Source organism: Moschus berezovskii, chromosome 11 (assembly GCF_049115385.1).
Source record: "Moschus berezovskii isolate FMDL1 chromosome 11, NW_MosBer_1.0, whole genome shotgun sequence".
NCBI classification, from domain to species: Eukaryota; Metazoa; Chordata; class Mammalia; order Artiodactyla; family Moschidae; genus Moschus; species Moschus berezovskii.
This window is the reverse complement of record NC_142470.1, coordinates 79372144-79394320: the sequence shown is the minus strand read 5'-3', so window position 1 is coordinate 79394320 and position 22177 is coordinate 79372144. Positions and strand designations below refer to the sequence as shown.

General features: G+C 47.8%; 1 protein-coding gene across 1 annotated transcript in view; it reads left to right on the top strand.

Annotated features, from left to right (window-relative positions):
* Nucleotides 1-22177, top strand: part of EPAS1 (endothelial PAS domain protein 1) — a 94247-nt gene that overhangs the window by 57509 nt on the left and 14561 nt on the right. The window contains exons 3-7 of the mRNA XM_055400849.2: nt 6337-6488; nt 6902-6986; nt 10437-10555; nt 10653-10858; nt 19968-20074. Of these exons, the coding sequence (XP_055256824.2) occupies nt 6337-6488; nt 6902-6986; nt 10437-10555; nt 10653-10858; nt 19968-20074 (669 nt within the window). The remainder of the gene's footprint in view (nt 1-6336; nt 6489-6901; nt 6987-10436; nt 10556-10652; nt 10859-19967; nt 20075-22177) is intronic.

Here is a 22177-nt window from a genome sequence, read left to right as displayed (position 1 = left end):
TTTCTTCTCTGCAGCCTTGTGAAAACCCCCTTACCACCCTCCAACTCACTTTCTCAGCTGCCAGTACTCACTTGCAGTGCTGTCCAAGGATGTTGGATATAAAAATCCTTATCCTCTTGCTGCCATGTATTAGGCTCTCAATAAGTTACAGCCTAGAGATAAAACCGACTATGATCAAGTAAATAGATTTATAAGTATAGGCTTTGGGGGGAAAATGATGTAAATGAAAATCCAGTGTAAACCCTTACTGTCCTCTTACTGCTGCTGCTAAGTCGCTTCAATCGTGTCCAACTCTGTGCGACCCCATAGATGGCAGCCCACCAGGCTCCTCTGTCCATGGGATTTTCCAGGCAAGAGTACTGGAGTGGGTTGCCATTGCCTTCTCCACTACCTTCTAGCAATTTCTAGCAAAATGCAGAGTTGCCAAGCCTTCGTAAGTCAAAATAAACCACAGATCCATGATTGAAGCATTTCTAACAAAGGTGAGCGTCGATGTTGGCTCCCTTTATGATAGGAAATAGCTGGTTGCATACCTCAGAGTTCAAAAGGCTAAAAAAGACCAGGTTTTGCTTTAGAAAAGTTTCTTCTTTACTTAGTAACACGTTTCCCTTTGATTTTCACAGTAGGCTGTTCTGTGTGGGAATGTTGGAGAGGAAACCTCAGCGCTGAGAAATTCAGGCTGGGAGTCTCGGCGGCCGATTGAGATTTGTATCACAGGAAGCAAACTGAAACAATAGCTTTATGATATTAGCTTCCACGCTGGGCTGAGAACAGAACACATTCTGACGGGAACATCAGTGGAAATGCCACTTGATTGTCTTAAATCCTCTTTCAAGAGGAGCCCCACAAACTGTATCCAAATTTGAAGGGCCTTTAACAGCAGTAAATATGCAAAATTGGCTTTTCACTATGAAATTGATTTTTGGTTCCCCACACACATACTCGTGAGGGAAAAATCAAATTCATTTTACACAAAAGCTAGAGATCAATGTGAAGCAAGGTTTCTAAGACAAATGTCAGGTTTATGATTAATTCATTGGCATTTGCTTAGTGAAGACATCGCTCTTAATAAGAGAAGATGATTTCCTCATCTCTAGACTACCAAGGGAAAGGCATTAAAATGTGGGACAAGTGATTTTAGCTTTTTACCATGACCTTTTCATGCAGGAAAAAGTGAGAGCAGAGGTAAAATTGTGGAGGCAGCCATGGCTTCTGGTGCCTTCTTATGCCCCTCTTTCAGACTTCTTTTCCCAGGCTTTCACCCCTACTTTCTTTCTGTCTCACCCCCTTGTCCCACCCACCCTCCAAACCAAGGCTTCTTTCTGTCCTGTTGGAGAAGAGCTGAAAGGTTGATTCATGTCAGGATCTCGATCGCTGAGAGCCCCTAGTGTACAGTCTCTTCTAGAGATACTTTGTTCAGATCATTCCCTTAGCTTAAATTTGATAAGTCTGGCCTGTCAGCGGGTGTTTGCTGCCCCGGCCCTGTGCCGTATTTCATGAGGGGTCATATAGAGAGGTGAGACAGGACAGTAAGTCATGTACAGAAAAAAGAAATGTATTTCTAATGGTGGACTTTCAAGGCCCTTTGGGAGGCCCACAGGTCAGATAAAACACAATGCCCTCTGCCAGAGATGCGACGGTAACCCCAGCCTACTACCTGTGATGGTGGCATTTAAAGGTGGGGCTGATGGCCAGATAAGCCATTCAAAAATAGTTTCCTCATGGCTTGACCGGGCTGCTTTGGTGGTCAGCACATCCCGGGCCCAGCGGAGTCATGGGTCTCTGGGCCCAGGAGAGCCCGAGAAGAATCAGTGTAAAAGGGAAACCCCTTCGATAATAACTATGGGGCGACTGCCCGCCAAGCACATATGCTCCAGGAGGATCACATCAGAGTGGTTTGGAGAGCAGTCAGAACACTCAGAACTTCTCAGAGTAGGAACAGAGGGAAAATAACCTTGGCACCCTGCACAGCAGCACCTGTGATGGCCTGGCCCCAGGGGCCCGGTCAGGAGCGTCTGCCCCACCACTGCCTGCTCACCCCAGATGCCCAGTTCCTGCTGCCCCCCAGCCCCCGCCCCAGGTCCAGCCCCACCCAGGCGGTGCTGCCTGAAGGAAATGCGCGGTGCTCCGGAAAAAGTGCTCCGAAACCTCAGCCCGCGCATATCCTGGCTGTGGGGAGTCATCAAAGCCTGTTTACCGGCGCTATTTTTAGCTTGAAAGAATCTTGTTGTGCTCTAGGGTGCAGTGTACTGAGTCTTTGCAGAGTGCCTCTGATCTGCATGACCCGCTCCTCTTCTTGGGAGTCAGACCCTGAAGGGTCCTGGGAAGCAAGTAACTGAGATCCGAAGCCCAGGGCTATTTAAAGAGTCCGCTGAGGGTTTGTCAAGCACCTACTGTGTGCTCCTCTTCATTGGGCACGGAGGGTTTCTTCCGGATCGTTGTGCAACTTTACGGTGGCTTATCTGTCTCTTCCCCGCTGGTCTGTAGTTTCCTCTGGGGAAAGGATGCTCTTACACCTGACTTTCCCGAGGACAGGGCTGAGCACCCAGTAAGTGGCACTTGTTGACAGATGGCCTGACTTCGTGCCCAGCACGGGGCAGACATGTGGCAGGAGTGTGATAGCTGCATTGTGTGCGAGTGAATTGTCTGTGTGCCCAGGACTGAGTCAGAGATGAGTGATCCCCTCAGGAGACCCGATGCTCCCATGAGAGAGGAAAAGGGGAAAGGCAGAGCCGTCTTCAGCCAGGTGATGTGCCTGGAGCCCCAGCCCCTCGGGTAAAGTGCTGCCTCCAGCCCCGCAGCTTCAACCCGCAGCTCCAAGCTGACAGCAAGCTGGCCAGGTTCCGTCCGAAGTCCCCAGGAGGATAGGCAGGTGCTGCGGGAGCAAACAGTTCCACAGAGGAAAGAGGCCCTGTTGTTTCCAGGTCCCCATGGGGCTGGCCTGCTGGCTTCCTGGTCCCCAGCCATTGTGACTTCAGTCCCAAGATGCTCTGTTTCCATTCGTGGGCCCTGTGCGCCCCTCTCCCTCCCTCCTGGAGTCCAGCTGCCCAGCTGTTGCAGCCAATTTCACTACCTCCTGGAAGCAAGTGTACTGGGCACGGATGGAAACCAGTTTGACTGTGCTGGAACTGTTAAAAACAGGAAACTTTAAGCAGAACAATTTCCTCTGGGCCTAGCTAACCCAAATCAGGTTGTCTTGGGATGACTCCAGATTTTGAAGTCAGTGTTGCCACTGAGATCAAAGAAATTGAAGAGAAGAAAAATCTTCTCACTAGGCCAGGAATCACAGGACTGTCCTCTGCTGTCTGGAGAAGGCGCTCACCTGTCTGGTGTAATTTTTAACAGTGCTGAAAATCTCTCCTTATGTCCCCCAAAACATGTTGATTTTCCCAGCTGCTAAGTCACTTCAGTCGTGTTCGACTCTGTGCGACCCCATAGACGGCAGCCCGCCAGGCTCCCCTGTCCCTGGGATTCTCCAGGCAAGAGTATTGGAGTGGGTTGCCATTGCCTTCTCCGCTTCCCAGCATTAGGGTGGCTTATAGGACTTTAAGTTAAGGCAGTGATGGACTTCACCTGTGTCACCAGCATTCACATCATGAGAAGTTGTTAGAAAAGCAGATTCTCAGCCGCCGACCTGCATGCGCGCATGCTCACTCAGTCGCGTCTGACTCTGTGACCCTATGACTGTAGCCCACCGGACTCCTCTGTCCATGGGATTGCCCAGGCAAGAATACTGGAATGGGTTGCCATTTCCTCCTTCAGGGGGTCTTCCCAACTCATGGACTGAACCTGTGTCTCTCCTGCATTGGCGGGTGGATTCTTTACCACTGAGCCACCGGGGAAGCCCTGCCCCCAAACCTGAGACCCACTGAATCAGCAACACTGGGCAGAGGGCCCGTCCAGGGCTGACTCTATGACTCTGTGTGACTCTGCAGTCCCATGGGGACTTCCACCATTAGAAGGACCCTGGGCGTGGTTCGATGTTTCAGTGAGAGTTCCCATATTTTCACTTTGCTCTGGTCTCAGAAATCCTTGTTTTAGCAGGTCCTCCAGTGGTCCTGGTGCTTGCTCCACTTTGAAAGCACTAGGTCAAGTCGTGGCCTCTTCTGAAGCCCCTGTTTAAATGTAGGTGTTAACCAGTAGTGTGAATATTGGCCACGGCACCACCCACACCTAGAACTCTGGTTCGTTATCATCAGTTCGGCTAACCAGTTGGTTGGCAGGGATCAGGTGTGGGCATGTGTGTGGTAAAAAAGGCCATTCCCAGTCGCCCATCCCATAGGCTAGCTGCCTGAATCAGGGTATGAGGAGGGAAAAATTTCCCTCATTTTGTCCTACCATTTTAGCAAAACAGAGGGAAGTCACTAGGATACACTCTGTATGGCCCAGCTCTTGGCTCTCAAGGGTGGCCTGTCCCTGGACAGCATCAGTGACCCCGGCACATTCACTGATGCTGTGTCCAGAAGGTGGCTGGCCCCTAGGGGTGCCACTGAAGCCCCTTGGTAGGAACATCTCCTAATTTGGATTTGTTCTTCTGGAGAAATAACAGTGTATGGCCCAGAGCGTAAATTTAGGGGCTCATGGGAAAAGAGAACCAAATAAATCCAGTGCTCTTGCAGGAAGGCCCTTGAACCTTATTGCACAGCATCCACATGTCTCTTGCCAAGTGGCCCATAAATCCAATTGCATTTTACATTCCCTTTAGTAGTCTCAGTTTGAATGACTTCTTTTTCAGTTAAGTGAATATTAACTTTCATAAGTGACAAATTATTCTATGATCCTCTCATTCTGTAAATTAAGGTAAGCATATTTGACTTGATGTTTGTAGTGGATGAATACAAGTTTTTATAAGTAAATGTATGTTTGGAGTTAAATAATGAGCTAGGAGAAGCAGGGCTGAACTAAAGTCTGTGGTCTGAGCAATAACAACCAAGGGTCTGGGGCCTGAGAGCTTTATTCGCTGGGGCCAGAGCTGAGGCCGTATTTTGCAGACAGTACAGGTCTACTTGATAGGCCAGGGTCCCCCAGAGTGGTTGGGGAGTGGATGCCTTCCTCGGTTGCCCCTAGCAACCACCTCCACAGCCTGCCACTAACACAGCAGCCTCCTCCTGTGGCTTCACACCTCTGATCCTCACTCTCTCCAGATCATCTCGCGAGCTATTGCTGGACCAATCTCCCCAAAGCAATGGTCTGAGATGCTGCTCCTCCAGGCTGCTGGACTCACGAGTCCAGTTGATGAGCCTGGGGCACAGACCCTCCTTCTTCCGCCAGGTGGACCTGTTCTCATCCCTGGAGAGCTCCTTCCAGGCTCTGCCTCCTCCATGCTTTCCAGTGTTTGCCCAAACCAGTAGGCCCAGAAAGCCCTACTTTCATTTAACAGAGTGAGATCCTTGCTTTTCATGAGTCTCTTCAAATGCCTTTCTTTGAACAGTTGTCTCTGACCACCTCAAAGCGACCCCCTCTTCCTGTGACCCCTTCAGCACTGACTCTCTACATTCCTCTTGGGCACCCACCTCTGTCACCCTGAATTTTTTACTTAGATTTGTGGCTTAGTGTACCACCCAGCCCCCAATTCGGGTTCTGAGCAGTTTGAAGACAGTGACAGTGTTGTAGAAGAGCCAGAGAGGAAGAGAATTCACACTAGTTGGTATGTTTTAGGCATTCTCCATACTTATCTAATCCTTACGAGAGATGGGAATTATTATCTCCATTTAGCTGACGAAAGTGATATTCAAAGAGGTTTTCACCTACTCTTTGTTATGTCAGTTAGAGCCATAACCCAATAGGAGGAATAGAGTCAGTGGTTATTTGACTCCAAAGCCAATGAATGGTTAGGAGTGTGGCTTTTGGATTCAGCTGCCTGAGTCCACAACCTTTATAACCTTGGGAAAATGACTTAATCTCTCTGGGCCTCATCTGTAAGATAAGACAAAAAAAGTAGGACCTACCCCACAGCTGTTTTGAAGATTCCATAGCATTCTCGGTGATAGGCTGAGACGCTGTCATTGCTCAACATCCATTCGGGAAGATGACCGTCCCGACTACTCCTGTAGCTGCCTCGGCATCGGTGACCCCACTGCTGCCAGTACAACAAGTGCGGGGCCACAGCTGTGCTGCCTGTGAAGCCCCAGCAGGGTGGCCGCCGTGCCGTGGTGCTCATCAGATGCCTGCTCCTTGGGAATGTGACGGACACTTAGGTGGTTGACAGTGTGCGTTTCCAGAAAAACCCATCTGATGCCTTTGAGCCATCCCTGGAAGACATCCATCCACACCAGTCACATCTGCTTTAACCCCACATTGGTACAAACTGTTCAACCCCACCCCCTATCTTTCCAGTTTGCTCTGAAAATGAATCTGAAGCCGATGCTGACCAGCAGATGGACAACTTGTATCTGAAAGCCTTGGAGGGTTTCATTGCCGTGGTGACCCAAGATGGTGACATGATCTTTCTGTCGGAGAACATCAGCAAGTTCATGGGACTCACACAGGTGACACCCTCCTCGGGCTCCTTCAGAAAGGGAAAATGTTTCCATTTCAGGGTAGAGATTAGTGGAAGATTCTGATCACCTCCCTCCTGACCTTTCCCTGCATGCACCCACCCTCCTCCTCTCTGATCGCAAGCCTCAAACCTCAGAAATAACTCAGAGCCCCGGCATTGGGCTAGCATTGCCAATGGTCATCCTGGCAGACAGCTCTGCCAGCTGGACTGCAGGCCCACCCTTGTCAGTCATGTCTGTCATGACCTCTGTTCCACCTGTGTGTCTGTGGATCTGCCGAGTGGAATATGAGAAGATCTGACTCAGCCTCCTCCCTGTCTCCAGACCTGAAAGGGGACCCAGCTTCCTCTTGGAGACTTCCTCAGTGTCAGGAATAATGAGCCCAACCTTGTTTTTTGAAACAGGTAGAGTTAACAGGACACAGTATCTTTGACTTCACTCACCCCTGTGACCATGAGGAGATCCGTGAGAACTTGAGTCTCAAAAATGGTAAGGTATTCTTCGGTGTGTTTCTTTCCTTCTTAACACCACGTGGGGAAGAGACCTGCCTCCCCACTGTGTACTAATTTAGGATGGATAGATCATGGCCATCATGATCCAGAAAAAACAGACACCCATAGAAAATCCAGCAGGACTTTAGAGATGAGATCAAGGGCCCTGGAAAGACCTAGTACTCAGAATTATCTTTTGCTGGCTCTTGTGGTGCCTGAGATCACACTCCTAGGGCACTCCTGTGGGTTAGGACACCATCTCCAGTAGGTTTCATCACCTGAGTGTCCAGCATCTTTTCCAAGTGACGCCATCCAAACCAATCAGCTTGTCTGTGCCAAAATGTTCATGGGAACTGGTGCAGCTGTCCGTGTGATGGTTGTGTAACAGACTGCCAAACATAGTGGGTTAAATAGTCCTTTTATTGTCTCTCATGATTCGGTGGGTTCTATGGGTGGTTCTTATGCTCCATGTGATGTCAGGGGGTTCAACGTGATGGGATAAGCAGAGGTCTCACCCACACCTCTGGGACCTTGTGGCGTAGCTAGAGGCTGGAGCTCTCTCAGTCCATAAGGTATCAGAGCCTCTTCTCTCCACATGGTCCCTCCAGGGTAGCCAGACTTCTTACATTCTTAGCTCCCTTTTGGGGAGCTCAAGTGCAGAAGTAGAAGCTGCCAGGCCCTCTGAAGGCTTAGTCCTAAAACTGGTACTCACCACTCTTTGGTTAAAGTGAGTTACAGACCTGGCCCATTCACTGGGAGGGGCTATACCAGGTGCTGAGTACTGTGAGATGTGGCTCACTGGGGCCACCTTTAGAGACTAGCTACCACCGGAGCCAAGGAAGGAGTCTGGTCCCCAGGTGATAAAAAACGGAACAGGTGGTTTTGATAGAGAAAGTTTAAAAGGTCTTGTGCACTGCATTCTACCTGCGGGGCCTCCAGCAGGTGCCAGTGGACGGAAGGGCCCATACAAGCAGAAAGCACTTTTCAGGGACAGTCGGAGCTGGCTGCTTCATCTCGTAACTGGGGACAGTCGCGCAAAAGCTCTAATGGATGTATTGTCAAGTGGACTGAAGCTTTAAGAAAAAGGGAACTCAATGGCTTTTGAGGTCCCTTCTGAACCTGAGAGTCAGTCTCTGCCCTGGACAGATTGTACCGAGTCTAACATCCCTTTTTACAGCTCTCAGCTCTCACTGACGTGGAGTGTGTACTTATCCAACCTGAATGACAGAGGCAAGGCAGTAGTATCAAGCCTACAAGGTTTTGCTCTTATCATCACACATGCTGAAAAAGCATACATTTCATTAGCCTACATCTGCCCTTGTTACCAACTGAGCCTGCAGAGTGCAGGATTCCCACCACCTCCCCCGACCCCCACCACCCCCTCCTCCCCCAGCCCCTCTGCTCTCCCTCCTGAAGGCCACCTGGCTCTGGTCAGGCTGGGGAGCACTCAGGGCTGTTCACTGTCTTCTCTGTGTTGCTGAGAAAATCGTGTTTAGTTCTGTGAGAAAAAGGCTGCCAGACCTTCTGAATCCCTTTCTAAAACAGGCACTTGAAGCCTGAGAAAACCCCAAAGTCTCTTATTTCTTCTCTACTCTGGAAACCCTTGGGTTCTCGGTCTCAGTTCAACCTCTGACCCTAGTCTCAGTCTGATCAAACAACTTGAACCAAGTCCCTTCATTGCTCTGTTCCTGGGAATCTTTCTCTTCAAAGTGACAGTGTTGGACCCGGCAAAGTCTAGGACCTTTCACTCTCAAGTGCTGGGACTCAGCATGACTCTACTCTGTTGATCTGAGTAGAATGTTAGGTCTCTCGGTCCCTGTGTTGAGGACTTGGGATTAAAATCAGTGAATCAGCAAAGGCTTTGAAGGTGCCGACCTGAGTGGACTCGTGATCTATAAGCAAAGGGTTAGTGTGAGCACCCGGAGGCAGATAAGGCTGTAAGGCTGCTTGTGGAAAGCTTTGAAGGCCGGCAATTGAGCCTTGAACTTCATCCTGTAAACAGAGGGGGCTGTTGGAAGTTTTTGAGCAGAGATAGGGGTAATCTGATTGGAGCTGTGTTCAGAGATTAACCAAATGACAGGATGGGGGAAATCCCGATGTTAACAGGTTAGGAGGCTACAACCATAACCCAGGCCACAGCCACAAATGAGTCCCTCCTGCCCACTGCTCCAGAGCACCTGAGCTGGTCCTGGTAGTGTGTCCAGACCCCAGGGTACACGAATATCTCATGATGTGCAAACACCACCTATGGAAGCTAGAATTGTGAAAAACATCATTGAGTATGGGAGAGGTGATTTTGTGATTGTGATGGGGAGGAATACCCTCTCATAAGAAAAAGATTCACTATCTGGCCTGTTACTTAGTGGGCTCTCTTTTGATGTTTATAACAGATTAAAAAGTGCCACAATTCATTTGACACAGTGATTTGGGGCTGTGTCACTCAAGTCTCTGACCCCTGGGGGTTTCAGTCCTGAGGCCCGGAGGGAGGTTGGGCTATTAGAAACAAGGCTCAGGGTGGGAGTGTACCTTGGAAGGTCCAGAGTGGCAGAATTTAGACATGCACAGGGGGATACCTCTGGGGTTTATTGCGTTCATCACTTTTCTTTTTTCAGTGGGAGAAGTTCTGAGTGGGCAGGTTGTTTGGAGACCGTAAGGAAGGAAGCCATCTTGTTTGTCTCGGTGATTTATTTAATTCTGGCCGAGAAGGAATATGATCCATACTGAGTTAATCCTCAAGATGAACTTGCTCACCACAGGAAATTTGGACCAGCAGTATTCCATGAGCCTCGACCTGTGTCACTTTGGGAAGGGAGCACATGGTGTGGGATCCTGAACACAGCTACTGTGGGTTAACAGTAGGGCACTGGAGGGACAGAAATGGGGAAGAGTCAGGGGCGTTTAAGGGAAATTTCCCACCTGAGATGTGTATCCCCTTGGAGCGATTGTGATCTTGCTTGGATGGTCCTTTTGGAATTCTTTCTATGGGGCCCACGCAGGGGAGATGTTTGCTGAGATCATGGCCAATGGTCACTCGTCGCCTGACCACTCTGCAGTGTGAGGTGCAGTGGCAGATGAAACGGTAGAATAGCCCTGACCCCTCAGGAGCTCACCCTGCAGGGGAGACAGGCTGGAGATGGGAGCCTTGATCTATAGCCAGACAGCACAGAGCACTCAGGGCAGGCTACGGGTGCTCACAGCAGCTCCTCAGGGATTACACACAGACACAGACACACACACAGAGACACAGATACACAGACACACGCACAGACCACACACACATACACACACAGATACACAGACCACACACACAGACACACACACATACACACACAGACCACAGACACAGACACATGGACACACACACACACACAGAGCCCTGAAAACCTGCCCTGCTTCTGACTACAAACAGAAATGACTTCAGCTGGCCCCACTACCCTTCTCCATCCAGGCTCTGGTTTTGGGAAGAAAAGCAAAGACATGTCCACAGAGCGGGACTTCTTCATGAGGATGAAGTGCACGGTCACCAACAGAGGCCGCACGGTCAACCTCAAGTCAGCCACCTGGAAGGTAGGACGTCAGGCCTGGGTTTGGAGCCCCGGGGTGCGCCCCCCTGCCTCCGCCCCTCCCCCGACCCCATGTCTGACCCTCCGCGGCTGGTCTCCAGGTCTTGCACTGCACGGGCCAGGTGAAGGTCTACAACAACTGCCCCCCTCACAGCAGTCTCTGCGGCTGCAAGGAGCCGCTGCTGTCCTGCCTCATCATCATGTGTGAACCGATCCAGCACCCGTCCCACATGGACATCCCGCTGGACAGCAAGACCTTCCTGAGCCGCCACAGTATGGACATGAAGTTCACCTACTGCGACGACAGGTGGGGCCCGGCGGGGAGCGTGTGTGCGCACGCGCATGTGGCTGTGCCTGTGGTCAGGGTGGGGTCCGCGGCAGACACGCTGTATTGTTGGGGGCAGATCATAGTGTCATCCCACTAGTGCTGCCAAGGGTCGCACTGGACTGTCCCCTGTTGTCACCCCAGAGCTGTTCTAGAGTGCAGCTGTTGTCATGGTGGTTGGAGGTGGTGTGTATATCTTCTTCCACACGTGTGTGTGTGAGAGAGAGAGGACTCCTAGATCTCCAAGCCTCTCTCCACTCCACTCCCTGGGAAAAGAGGGTCTAGAGGTCTCCATTAGCACACCCAGTGCCAAGGCCAGCTGGGAGCCTGGAAGCTGCCCTGCGGTCACGTGACTCCGGTGTGTTCTCTTCCATCAGTGAGCTCTTTCCTCAGCCTCTGCTCCTCCTATGCCACCTCCATTCCAGCCAGCATCCCTCCCTGGTTGGAAGGCTTTTTGATGAAGGCAACTAAGTCAGACTCCAATCCCTGAAACCAGGCCCAACTGGAAAATTCTCTTACGGGAGAGTGTCGTGGTTAAGAGCCTTAATGCAGCGAGATGGCCTAAGTTCCAGTCTGATAGGAAGTATTCAGTGTTAGCTGTGATTCCCACCCTAAATTATTTCTTCATTAAAGTAGTTGAAAGAGTACCCAGGGCCATGTAATCCATGTCACTCTAGTTTTAGCTCCAGGTGAGGATCGAAACAAGTAGGGAAAAGGTTTGAGTTGTCATGGGAGGGGCAGGAAGAACAGCTCTGACTCCTCCCCACTGCCTGGCCTCTGCCCTCCCCTCTGTGCCCGGACATTGGAAACATGGGTGGATCAGGAGGTGGAAGAAGCAAGGATGCCATGGGCAATGGCCGCCATCAGGGAGGGAGGGACAGGCCAGGGGCTGAGCTGGGCCAGGCAGGCCCGGCTCAAGGAGGTGCCACTGCCACCCGCCATCTACTGCATGATGGGATGTGCCCTTGGGGATCTGCCCACCTGACTCCAGCTTTCAGCAGTGTCTAGAGTCACCATGTCTGTCCAGAGTCATAGTTCTTGGGGCAACCCTTTGCTGCTCCAGTCACTCCACTCTCACCTTCTAACTTTCTCCAGAAACCCTGAGATCGCGGCTTCCCCTTCTCTAAAATCCATACTTACCCCAACCTGTTTCACAGAATCACTGTAGGCTGAGTGATGGCCATGGAAGCGCTTTGAAAAGCACAAACCCCCTAACTGATGAGAGGCTTTTTGTTCCTGCTGGCGTCTTGCTCCCAGTACTTGTCCTCCCCTGAAGCTGGTCTCCCTGCTAAACTCACGGGGCCTAAACCACTTCTGGAGATATGTGGAGGCTGGGGGCCTGGAAGAAGGAGAGCCTGCCAGCAGGAAACTGCCTCACCTTCCCGGCCAGCAGGAAGCCGCAGACCCCAGGAGGGAGCTCCTGCTCAGCAACCCCCAGGCCCACCCACCTTTCCTCTGCAGGGTGTCCCAGGGGTGCAGGTTTCTTCATGGATGGGGCTCTGCTTTCCAAGCTCTGCTGAGTCTGTCTCCCCTGATTCTGGACTGACCTGGTGTTTGCTGCTACCACTCCTTAGAACTGGAATCCAGGACAGATTTAAGTGCCCTTGAGTCATTCCTGTCCCCTAGTTCTGACCACCATAGTGCTGGATTCAAGACTGTTGCAGGTAGCGGGTGGTTCGAGATGTGGAAAGAAGTGCTCTGACCTCACAGGGGGAAAGTACCCCATATGAAGACTGCGCCCTGGAACCTTGGCACAGCCAGCGGTTATGGTTATTCATGTTGTCATTATTGTGATATGAGGATAATTAGAGAGAAAGGCTATTGCAAAGGCAGGCACCCGAGAAATCCATGCTGTGTAAGGTTATTTATCAGATGCAGTCTTTGTATTCAAAGGACCATTCTGGTCAGAAGATACAGTTTTGTAATGTGCACAGCCCTAATGTGACCCCAGAAGCACTGGGAAAACCCTACTGTCCTAGAAAATAGCTTCTCGCCCCTAGATAACAGGAAAGAAGAAAATTTTAAGTGTTAAGACTTTGATCCTTGTTAAAGTGAAGGGAAAATTCCTCTGGAAAGAGTAATTAGAAGTTATTCTTCACTCTGTACCATGTTTTGAATGAATTTCAGATCATTTCCTAAAAGCGTCTAATCTTTGGATGAAAGGAAGAAGGGGCAATAACATGAGGAATTGGGAGCTAAGAGTGTGGAAGACCCTCCACCCAGAAAGGAGAGGGACCCTGCACTGACTTCTTAGTTTGCTTCAGGTCTGGTAGGCAGAGTTGATCCTGACTTGAAGGAACCTGTGATTTAGGGCTTTGTGACTCAGAATGTGGAGGGTGATATTACTTGTAAGGTTTGCTGGATATAGTGCACTTTCAGCAAAATCTTGTCTTTCAAAAACCTAATTACATGGCCCAAACTCTGAATTCAATGGTGCTGGAGAGATGGATGCAGAGGCATTTAAAGACACAGAAGGCTGTGCCACACAGAAGTTGTGTTTAACGGATTAGGAGATTAGTTCACAAGGGCACAGACATGGCTTAGACAGTTTATAAAGTGACTATTTTAAGTCCTTAACACCTATGTGTTACTTCTCAATTGCTTTGATGAGAACTAGGATTTTTTGATTTTGGTAGCTTTTCTAGTTTTTACTTTTCGTATTGGGATCAGGAAAGGTATACACACATTTATGCTTGCTCTCTCACAGGTGTGCAGTCACGTGCGCGTGCACACACACACAGACACTACTCTTCCAAGATCAGTGTTTCAAAAACCAACACTTACATATCATAGTAGGGGGACCATTTCATTTTAATCAGGAATTCACTAGATTTAATGACATCTGGCACATGTGAGTGGCTGTGATTTCCCACAAAGGGATTATTTTTCCAATGGGAAAGTTAGAAAGAATCTGGTGAAAATGTAAGGCAATTAGAACCCACAAAATCACTTTTGAGGTTGTTTGGTACTTTTTCTTAGTTGTATTGAGACCACGGACATAATCAAACAAACAAAAAAAAGGATCATGGAGAAAAAGAGAAGGGAAAAGAAAGGAAGCAGGGACGTGAGAAGTAAAATAGAAAAAAAGTAATCTTAACTCTGTTTCCAAAATCAGTTGAACCAGAAGCAACTTGTCCTGAAAGATCTGAAATTGAATAAAGGAATGCGGATGGTTCAAAATGCATTCATCCTGCTCCTCTTAATAAAGAGTCAAGACCATACCAAGTCCTGTATTATCTGAAACAGCAAATATTGTTAGAAGAGAATTCTATAACAGTTTATGTCAGTCACATTTATTTGTATATACAATCAATTGCTCTCAATGGAGACAGTAAAACTGAGCAGTAAGTGTAAAGAAGAATATCCTGATTATCAGTGTAATGAACTTGTCTCCGTTCACAATTCAGATGGTTTCCTAAAATGAGCAGCCAATTAATGAAGTGTTATTTATTGAACATCTACTATGTATCTAACTTGGTGCCATAGACTGATTATATCAAAGAAGGAAAGAGATGATTCTTGATCTCCAAGGGCCTGGAGTTGGAGACATGAGCAACTTAATGAACCATTCACCCAAAAGGAAGACAAAAGTTGTTCCCAAGTAGTTTAACTTCAAGATGGGGTGGTTCTTAAATTCACGTGGAGGCGCCATCTAGTGGAAAAAGAAAATAACTGTGAAAGAAGCCAAGTCATCAGGGAGAGCAGGGCAAATCTGTAATACACAAAATCCCGCTGTGACTTTGTGTGTTTTATGAGTCTTTTTGTATCTTAGAAATAAATTATAAAAGCAAATTATGTGGATAAGAGAAGTATCAGTGGGGGTAAAGTTATCATAACAGTAACATTTTCAGATTAATAAAGAGGGTCATGTAATTTTTAAAAATAAAGAATCTGAGGGAAACCCCTTTTTGTCACTGAATTAGGGCAACATGGTGGGCTGCCGTCTATGGGGTCACACAGAGTCGGACACGACTGAAGTGACTTAGCAGCAGCAGCAGCAGCAGCAGGATGTAATAATATCAGAAGTTACAGTTTAGTGAATTAAGATGCCTACATTTCAAATTCTGTGGGTCAGATTTATGATTAACTCTTTTTCTATGATGACGTTGGGAACGGTAGTGATGATAAACGTGAGGGATAGTTGAGAATCTTTAAGAGACTGTCAGTGAAATTACAGAGAGCCATGAGATGTAGAACACACACAGCAAAACACCTGAAAAGTGATAGTATTAATGCCCGAGAAGAAAATAGACTGACTTTGGGCAAATTAATAGTAAAAGATTATATACTTTCATTGCATACTGAGATACATTTAACAAATTATTTTACTTCTTTTTTGTAGAGGATAGGTAGCATCTTTAAATGCAAAGTGATCTTTTAGCTTAATATGTTACATATCATTTTTAGTTTCATAGTCTGTTCTAAATATTTTTGCAAACATAGCTTTCTCTCCCGATCTTATGTAGCAGGGTATGTATAATGTGTTTTTTAAGTCCCTGAGTTTAGAAGACACGAAACGTTCTCCTTGTGCATGTCTGTGTCTCTTCCAAACAGTGATCTGAAATCAGTCCTAAGAAAGACTGAGCATGTTTATGAGAAATGCTTGTATATCATCCTGTCTAATCTGTTCAAAATATTCCTTGGAAGAAGCAGCTCTTTGGAATTGATTTCAAGTGTGATAGACCTCACAATTCAAAAACTATTCATCTGCATGATTTGCCCCCTTCTTGCTGCAATTCAAGGCAACTTTCCCCTTCGTGCCTGTGGGTTTCGAGGTAATGAAAAGCAGTTGTGGCATTTGGTGGCACTTAGAGTGGGTCCAGGATTGAACCAGGGCTACCCTCCTATGTACACTACGTATATATTCACCCCACCTGTAACACACAACACTGACAGGATGCAAATTAATTATCTATTAACTACCGAGCCAGCTGGATATTCACTTCCCCATGTACTATTGGAGGAAAACACAAGGCAAAAGTGTTGTTTAAAGCAAAGAAAATCTGGGTTGAAATATATTAAATGACATTAAAATCTGTGGTAGTGAATAGTCTGGTGATTATTAAGGAAATGCAGTTTCAAAGCCAAAAAAAAAAAAAAACCACATACAGAAACCAAAATGAGGTGAGCCCAGTATTCCTTTGGGGAGGGCACGGCCAGAGGAGGGAAGGAGAGAAAGCAGACCTGAATAGAAGGATGGTGTCATTAGCAAAGGCATTCTTTCAAAAACAAATAGGTGGTTATGAAGTACTTAAAACTTTCATCCTCTCAAATAGTTTAAATACTCTTCTAACCATCTTGTTTACATGATTAATTTACTGAGCAAATTCTGTGCCCGTGTAGGGGATGAGTAAAAACTGCAGCCAGACCTTGTTTGACTCCGGGCGTGGCATGTGAAGCAGGGCGCTCGCTGCCCCGTTACTCGTGGCGGCCGAGCCGGCTCAGGCCCGCGCTGTGTTTCCTCTGCCTGCGAGGCCACACGGTCCCGACCCTGCTGCCACGGGAGAGTCCGTGTCTTCCCAGCGCTCAGCCACGGGTAGTCCACGTGGAAAGGGCCTCACAGCGTTGAGGAGCAATGAATGATCAGTATCTGTCATTTTATGTTGTGAGGCAAACCCGACTCTGAAATCCAGAGAGCCCGGCCTTCTGACCCACATATTAACTTGGGGCAACACTAACTTCAAGATTGTAACTCCCTTTCTTTCCCTCTCCATTTTCTAGTTTCTTTTTTTCTCTCTTCCTCTTGCCTCTGCCTCCTGTGTCTGTCTGTCAACGTCTGTGTCTCTCTCCTGGCCTCATCCTCGATCCAGTTCTGTTCCTACTTTATTATTAAAAAGGAACCTCTGTGCTTTTTTACTTCTGAAGTCTAGTGAATTAATCCCCTTTACATGTCCCTCTTCTCTGCAAACAGAACAGCCATACTGAATTGACTTTTGAAATTTATGGGTGACCCCAAAATGACTTTTTTCCCCCTCCAGAGAGTAAGGGACCCTTAATTAGAAAGAAAAAAAAAAAATAGTTCCCCTGCCTCTGGTGAAGAGAGCAGATGAAATTATGTTATCACAGCCCAGCTCTGGAGACTTCCCTGGGACAGAGGGAAATGAGCAGGGAGGGCCCTTGTGTGCCGCGGAGGCTGACCCTATAAACAAACGGGGTTCGTTAGCCTCCCCGCTGGCGTCGGCGTGCCTGCCGAAGGAGGGCAACGACCATTAGCTTTGAGTTGGGGTTTCCTGGTTTTGTGAAGTTCAACCACTCGAATGTTCTTCAATTGTGTTTGGGGTATGTGTATTTCCCAGTTTTTATAGTCGTCTGTTTAAAGGCATGAAGAAGGAGACGTTAAATATTTATTTTAGTTGACAAGATAAATGAAGGCTGCTACTGGGAAGAGAGCTGGCAATCCTGAAGTTGAGCCCTTGTTTGTCTACTTCCAAAACATGCCCATTGTGTCCTCTGAATGGATAGTATACTAATTAGATCAGAAAATATTTTATTTGAGGTTGATTATTTTCCAGGCAAGAGTACTGGACTGGGTTGCCATTGCCTTCTCCAATAATAAACATTTACTTTGAGCGTTTTAAAGATTCTAATCTTGAAAGAAAGTGTAGTCTCTTCACGGAGTAGAATCAGACTTTCCCAGGACAGCCTCATTTTTGAGGGTCTCTAGGAAATCTACAACTAGTGCAGGCTCAGAAGTAGTTTCTGTGGCAAACCGGTGAGCCTATAAACAGCCAACCCATTGTCAGCACAGCCTACTGGTACAATTCTGACTCCCAGGCTAAGCTTGAAAGACACGGAACCCACCAGAAAAGCTACTTGGGTGTAGGAAAGGAAGCACCAGCTCTGTTCAACCATCTCCTTGTTCTCCCTGAATCTCCACTCTGGATAAAGTGCCATTGGCAGTCCCAGCGTTGGGGCGCTGAGGAACATGTCTGTTGCTGATGACTTCAAAGACCTCTGCACAGGGCCAAGTGAGGGGACAGGTCCTCCCCATCTGAAACCAGTTGGCTGGTGCAAGTGAACTGATGGAATCTCACCGGAGAAATCTCTGCTGGCCTAAATGAGCTGAGACCTAAGCATCTCAGTTCTGCTGTGTTGCCCATTGTTTGACAAAGCCTTTCACCCCCAAGTCCCACTTAGGAAGATTTGCCTCTTCTCTGCCCACTTCAGCAGCAGGCACACCTTGGGGAATGGAGGAAGGATGGACTGAAGACCACGAGGGCTGCGCTGAAGGCTGTGCGTGTGCACCGTCGTGCACTAAGATAGGTGGTTGTCTTCTAGGAAGAAAAGTGGGTTGTTAGTGCCCGGGGTCCTCAGCAGTGCTGGGTTAGACAGGGCTCTGATTGTACCTTAGGCCCCCAAAGAAAATCAGTCTGTTGGTCAGCTACTGTGGCATTTACTGAGCACTCACTGTCGTGGAGGCCAAAGGACAATGTGGTCCCTGAAGTCAGGGTTGGCAGCCTAGGATGTGGACAGAAGAATACATAATTTCTTATGACACTGTGTTTGCTGATTAGGCTCAAGAAGGGAGACTTGGAGAAAGCTCAGTGAACAAGATGCAGTTTTGAACTGGCCCTGTCATCATCAGGCCTCAGAGGAAGAAGGCCCTGGGGCTCTGCAGCAAGCCTAGCTTTGCCAGCAATGGAAACTGGGAGGAAAAGGATATACCAGGGCAGGAGACATGGCATGCTGCCGATCAGCTGCAAATTAAACTGCTTGGAAGATGGAGATAAGACTCTGGGAGAACTTGGAAGTTAGGCAGAGTTTATTTCCTCTGGATGTGACTGGTGATAGGTGAGCTGGCGATGCTTATACAGGGGAGTGACAGAACAGAAATAATATTCTAGGATGATTTAGCCTGACCTATACAAAACCGATATGGAGTGGGAGAGGAGCAGAGACAGGAGAACTATGAGTCACAGCTTCTGCTTTCGTCTCCATGCTGCGCATCTCCAGCATGGACAGGTGACCAGGCCAGGCCCCAGAAGCCATGTGTTCCAGAATAGAGCTTGAAATGATGAGGAGATAGCATCACTTCTAGCTCATGATAGGCTAAGTAAACACGACAGCAAGCCCGTTAGAAAAAATGTAAGAGAACAAAGATTATGAGAAATATGTTTAGGTATGACGTGGGAAAGCGGCTTATCTGGTGGTTCTTGGGTAGGGCTTTGTTTATTTTAATGATTCCTGTGCAGAGCAGAGGGTTCTTAGAAAGGTACATGATTCTTCATGATTCTCCACATCTGCCTTTTCTCAGCCCACTTCCCATCAAAAGCAGACACTGTTCAGGGCCCAGCCAAGCCCTGTCATTTCAGAGCTGCCTATTTATCAGAGTGTTAATGAAGGGGCACATTTCTAGAGCTGTGATTTCGTATTTGTTCCTCTCGGCACCTCATGCCCTCCCTCCTTTCCTTGAGGTAGGGAGGGACAAATTGGAGAACCCATAATGGCACACCTGATGTCTAAGAGGTATTCGGTCACCAGGCAGGACCTGAGGGGTGAAGACTTGAGCACAGACCAGCCTATGCTGCCCGGGTTCCTCTTGCCCCAGGGTTAACACACATGCAAAGGCCACCTCTGGGCTTTTCTAACTCAGGATCACATAATTTTCACTTTTCATTTATAATGACTTCTACTAGAATAAGCTTGAATAATCAGGAGGTTCCCATTTTTATTCTTGCTCTGTCCCCAGACACTTGTGTAGACATCAAGTAAATTGTCTGCCGTCTCTGTATCTCTGCTCACATGTCTACAAAAACAAGGAGTGAGGGGGCTGGTGAGAGCCCCTTGCAGTGGTCACTGGAGAACATGCATGGGTGCCTGTCTCGGGGTGAGAGTTAGGGAACCCTTAGATAGATGCTCTTCCTTCCTATCCAAACACAATTCAGGAAAGGCAGGAAGAGTGAGGTTCCGTATACACGTAGTTGCAAGTTGATCACCATATTTTTGTTTGTTTAGATGAATGGTATGACTAGGAAGTTTGGAGTGTGTTTCATTGAATGTGTGCATTTGACTTACATTCTGGATATAGGTCCTTGCACACCGTTCATATTCATATGATCTCCCCACCTTGCTTTTTTTTTTTTTAATTTAGAATCACAGAACTGGTTGGTTACCACCCTGAAGAGCTGCTTGGCCGCTCAGCCTATGAGTTCTACCATGCACTGGACTCAGAGAACATGACCAGAAGCCACCAGAACTGTAAGTTCCAGGAGTGCCCCATACATCTGTGGAATCTGGCCTTGAGTGAAATGTGACTGGCGAGAAGGAAGAAAATCCAATCACTTTCGTCACAAGGCCGACCGTCTTGTGTGGCAGACAAGACCCACGTCCTCAGGAAAGTTAGAAAACCAAAATTGCCACCAGCCTATATGGCACGTTGATGCAAATAGGATAAGGGGACACAGCAACACACCAAGCATATAGCCTAGAGAATGGAGGGTGGGCTGAATCTCATTCCCCCCTTACCACCTCCACTGGGCACATTTCTGCAGTTAACAGACTGCAAAAACTTATGGAACAGCCCCATAGAGCGAGATCAACTTGGGTAATATGCTTTAGATGCAAGTGCAGCCGTTCAGAGAAGAAGAGGGCTGGGACAGTTCAGGAAAAGAAAGGATAGGGCACTTTAGTTGAACCTTGAAGGATGGGGGAACATTGGGCTAAACAGAGGTGGAGGTTGTACAGTACCAACTTACCAGATTAATTGAGGTAGGCCATGGTTTTCCAAGAGCTTGCTTGCTGAATCCAGAGAACTCAGTTGGATGAGAATGTCCAGGCAACCCAATAATGGCATGTGGAAATGGTGCCTTGCAGCTTACAAAAAAAACCTGAATTATGAAAGGATTCTAGAGCAGGGTTGTCCAAAAGAACTTTTTGCAGTGGAAATGTCCTTCCTCTGCAGAGTCCATGGGTGACCTTTGCTGTATTTGAAATATGTGTAATGCAACTGAAGAACTGAATTTTTAAATTTTAGTTTTAATTACCTTTAAGTAGCCACACTTGGCTAATGGCTACCATATTAGACAGAGCCGTTCTATTGCATTTCAGTTGACCTTAATCCCAATTAAGTCTTCTCATTTGCAGATGATCCAAGACAATTTTCTTGAATCCATACAGCCCATCAGCATGCAAGGACTCTGGGTCTATAACCCTGTCCTTGGCCTGTGCTGTGCTTAGTCACTCAGTCATGTCCAGCTCTTTGTGACGCCATGGACTGTAGCCCACCAGGCTCCTCTGTCCATGGGGATTTTCCAGGCAAGAATACTGGAGTGGGTTGCCATACCCTCCTCACTTGGCCTACTGGAGGAAATAGAAATTTATAGGATCCCTACCCTAAAGGATCTCATTTCTGAGGGAGAAGGAGGGCTATGTGTTCCCTGGGAGCCAGTTGGCTGGTACCTTCAGCCTGAGTATCTAGCATAGTGTTTGGTACTGTATAGGTGCTAAGTGAATGATAAACTCAAGGGCAAAAACTATATTTTGGAAAGAATGCTTCAAAAAAGTGCCCCCAGTGCTGATGGAGGTGCTGAGAGGATTACAGAAGGACTTAAAATCGGTTAGTCTGAGAAGATTCCCAGTGGTCCTGTTGGTCTTGGACTCCGAGGATTAGAGTGGCTTGGAGTGGCAATGAAGAAAATGGAAATGCAGCTATTTCCCCATTGTTCCTAAATTCATCCATCTATCCCAAGGTTAGGACAGCTGAGGTTCAGAGCAGCTAACAGATCAGCAGCCCATAAACTGTACAGAAGCACAGTTACTGGTCTCACAAGCAGTAAGATCTTCTCTAAGTGGTTTCTTTTCTTCATCCTCATGGCTTTAGGGTTCAATCTGACAGTGCAGCAGGGCCCCTAATGAAATCTCAAAGATGTTTCTCACTGTGGTCTCTGGCAAAAAAAAAAAAAAAATCCAAAATCCAGATTCCACATTCAGGATGGGGGAGGGAGGTGGACATGCCATGGACGTGACCCAGCCCTAACCTGCCCCAGCTTTGAAACTGTAGGATGTGGCACCAGCCTCCACTGTGGGATTCCCCATGCTTTTCTGATCCATAGCCGTTCCAGCTCCCTAAGTCATCCTGATACTGGGACTGGGAGACCAGGCTCTGGCCCAGCTTACCCACTGATTCCCCAGTGCCTGGCTTTCTGGGGTTTCCCTCCTTTAGATGTAAAACTACGGAAAAGCCTAACCTTCTTTCTCAATTCAGCCAAGGGTGAGTCAAAGTAGGGACACTAGCAAATGTTTCTGAGAATTCTTGCAGGACAGCATTGGACTGTATCTTCTGGGGTGGGAAAGGGGAGGAAG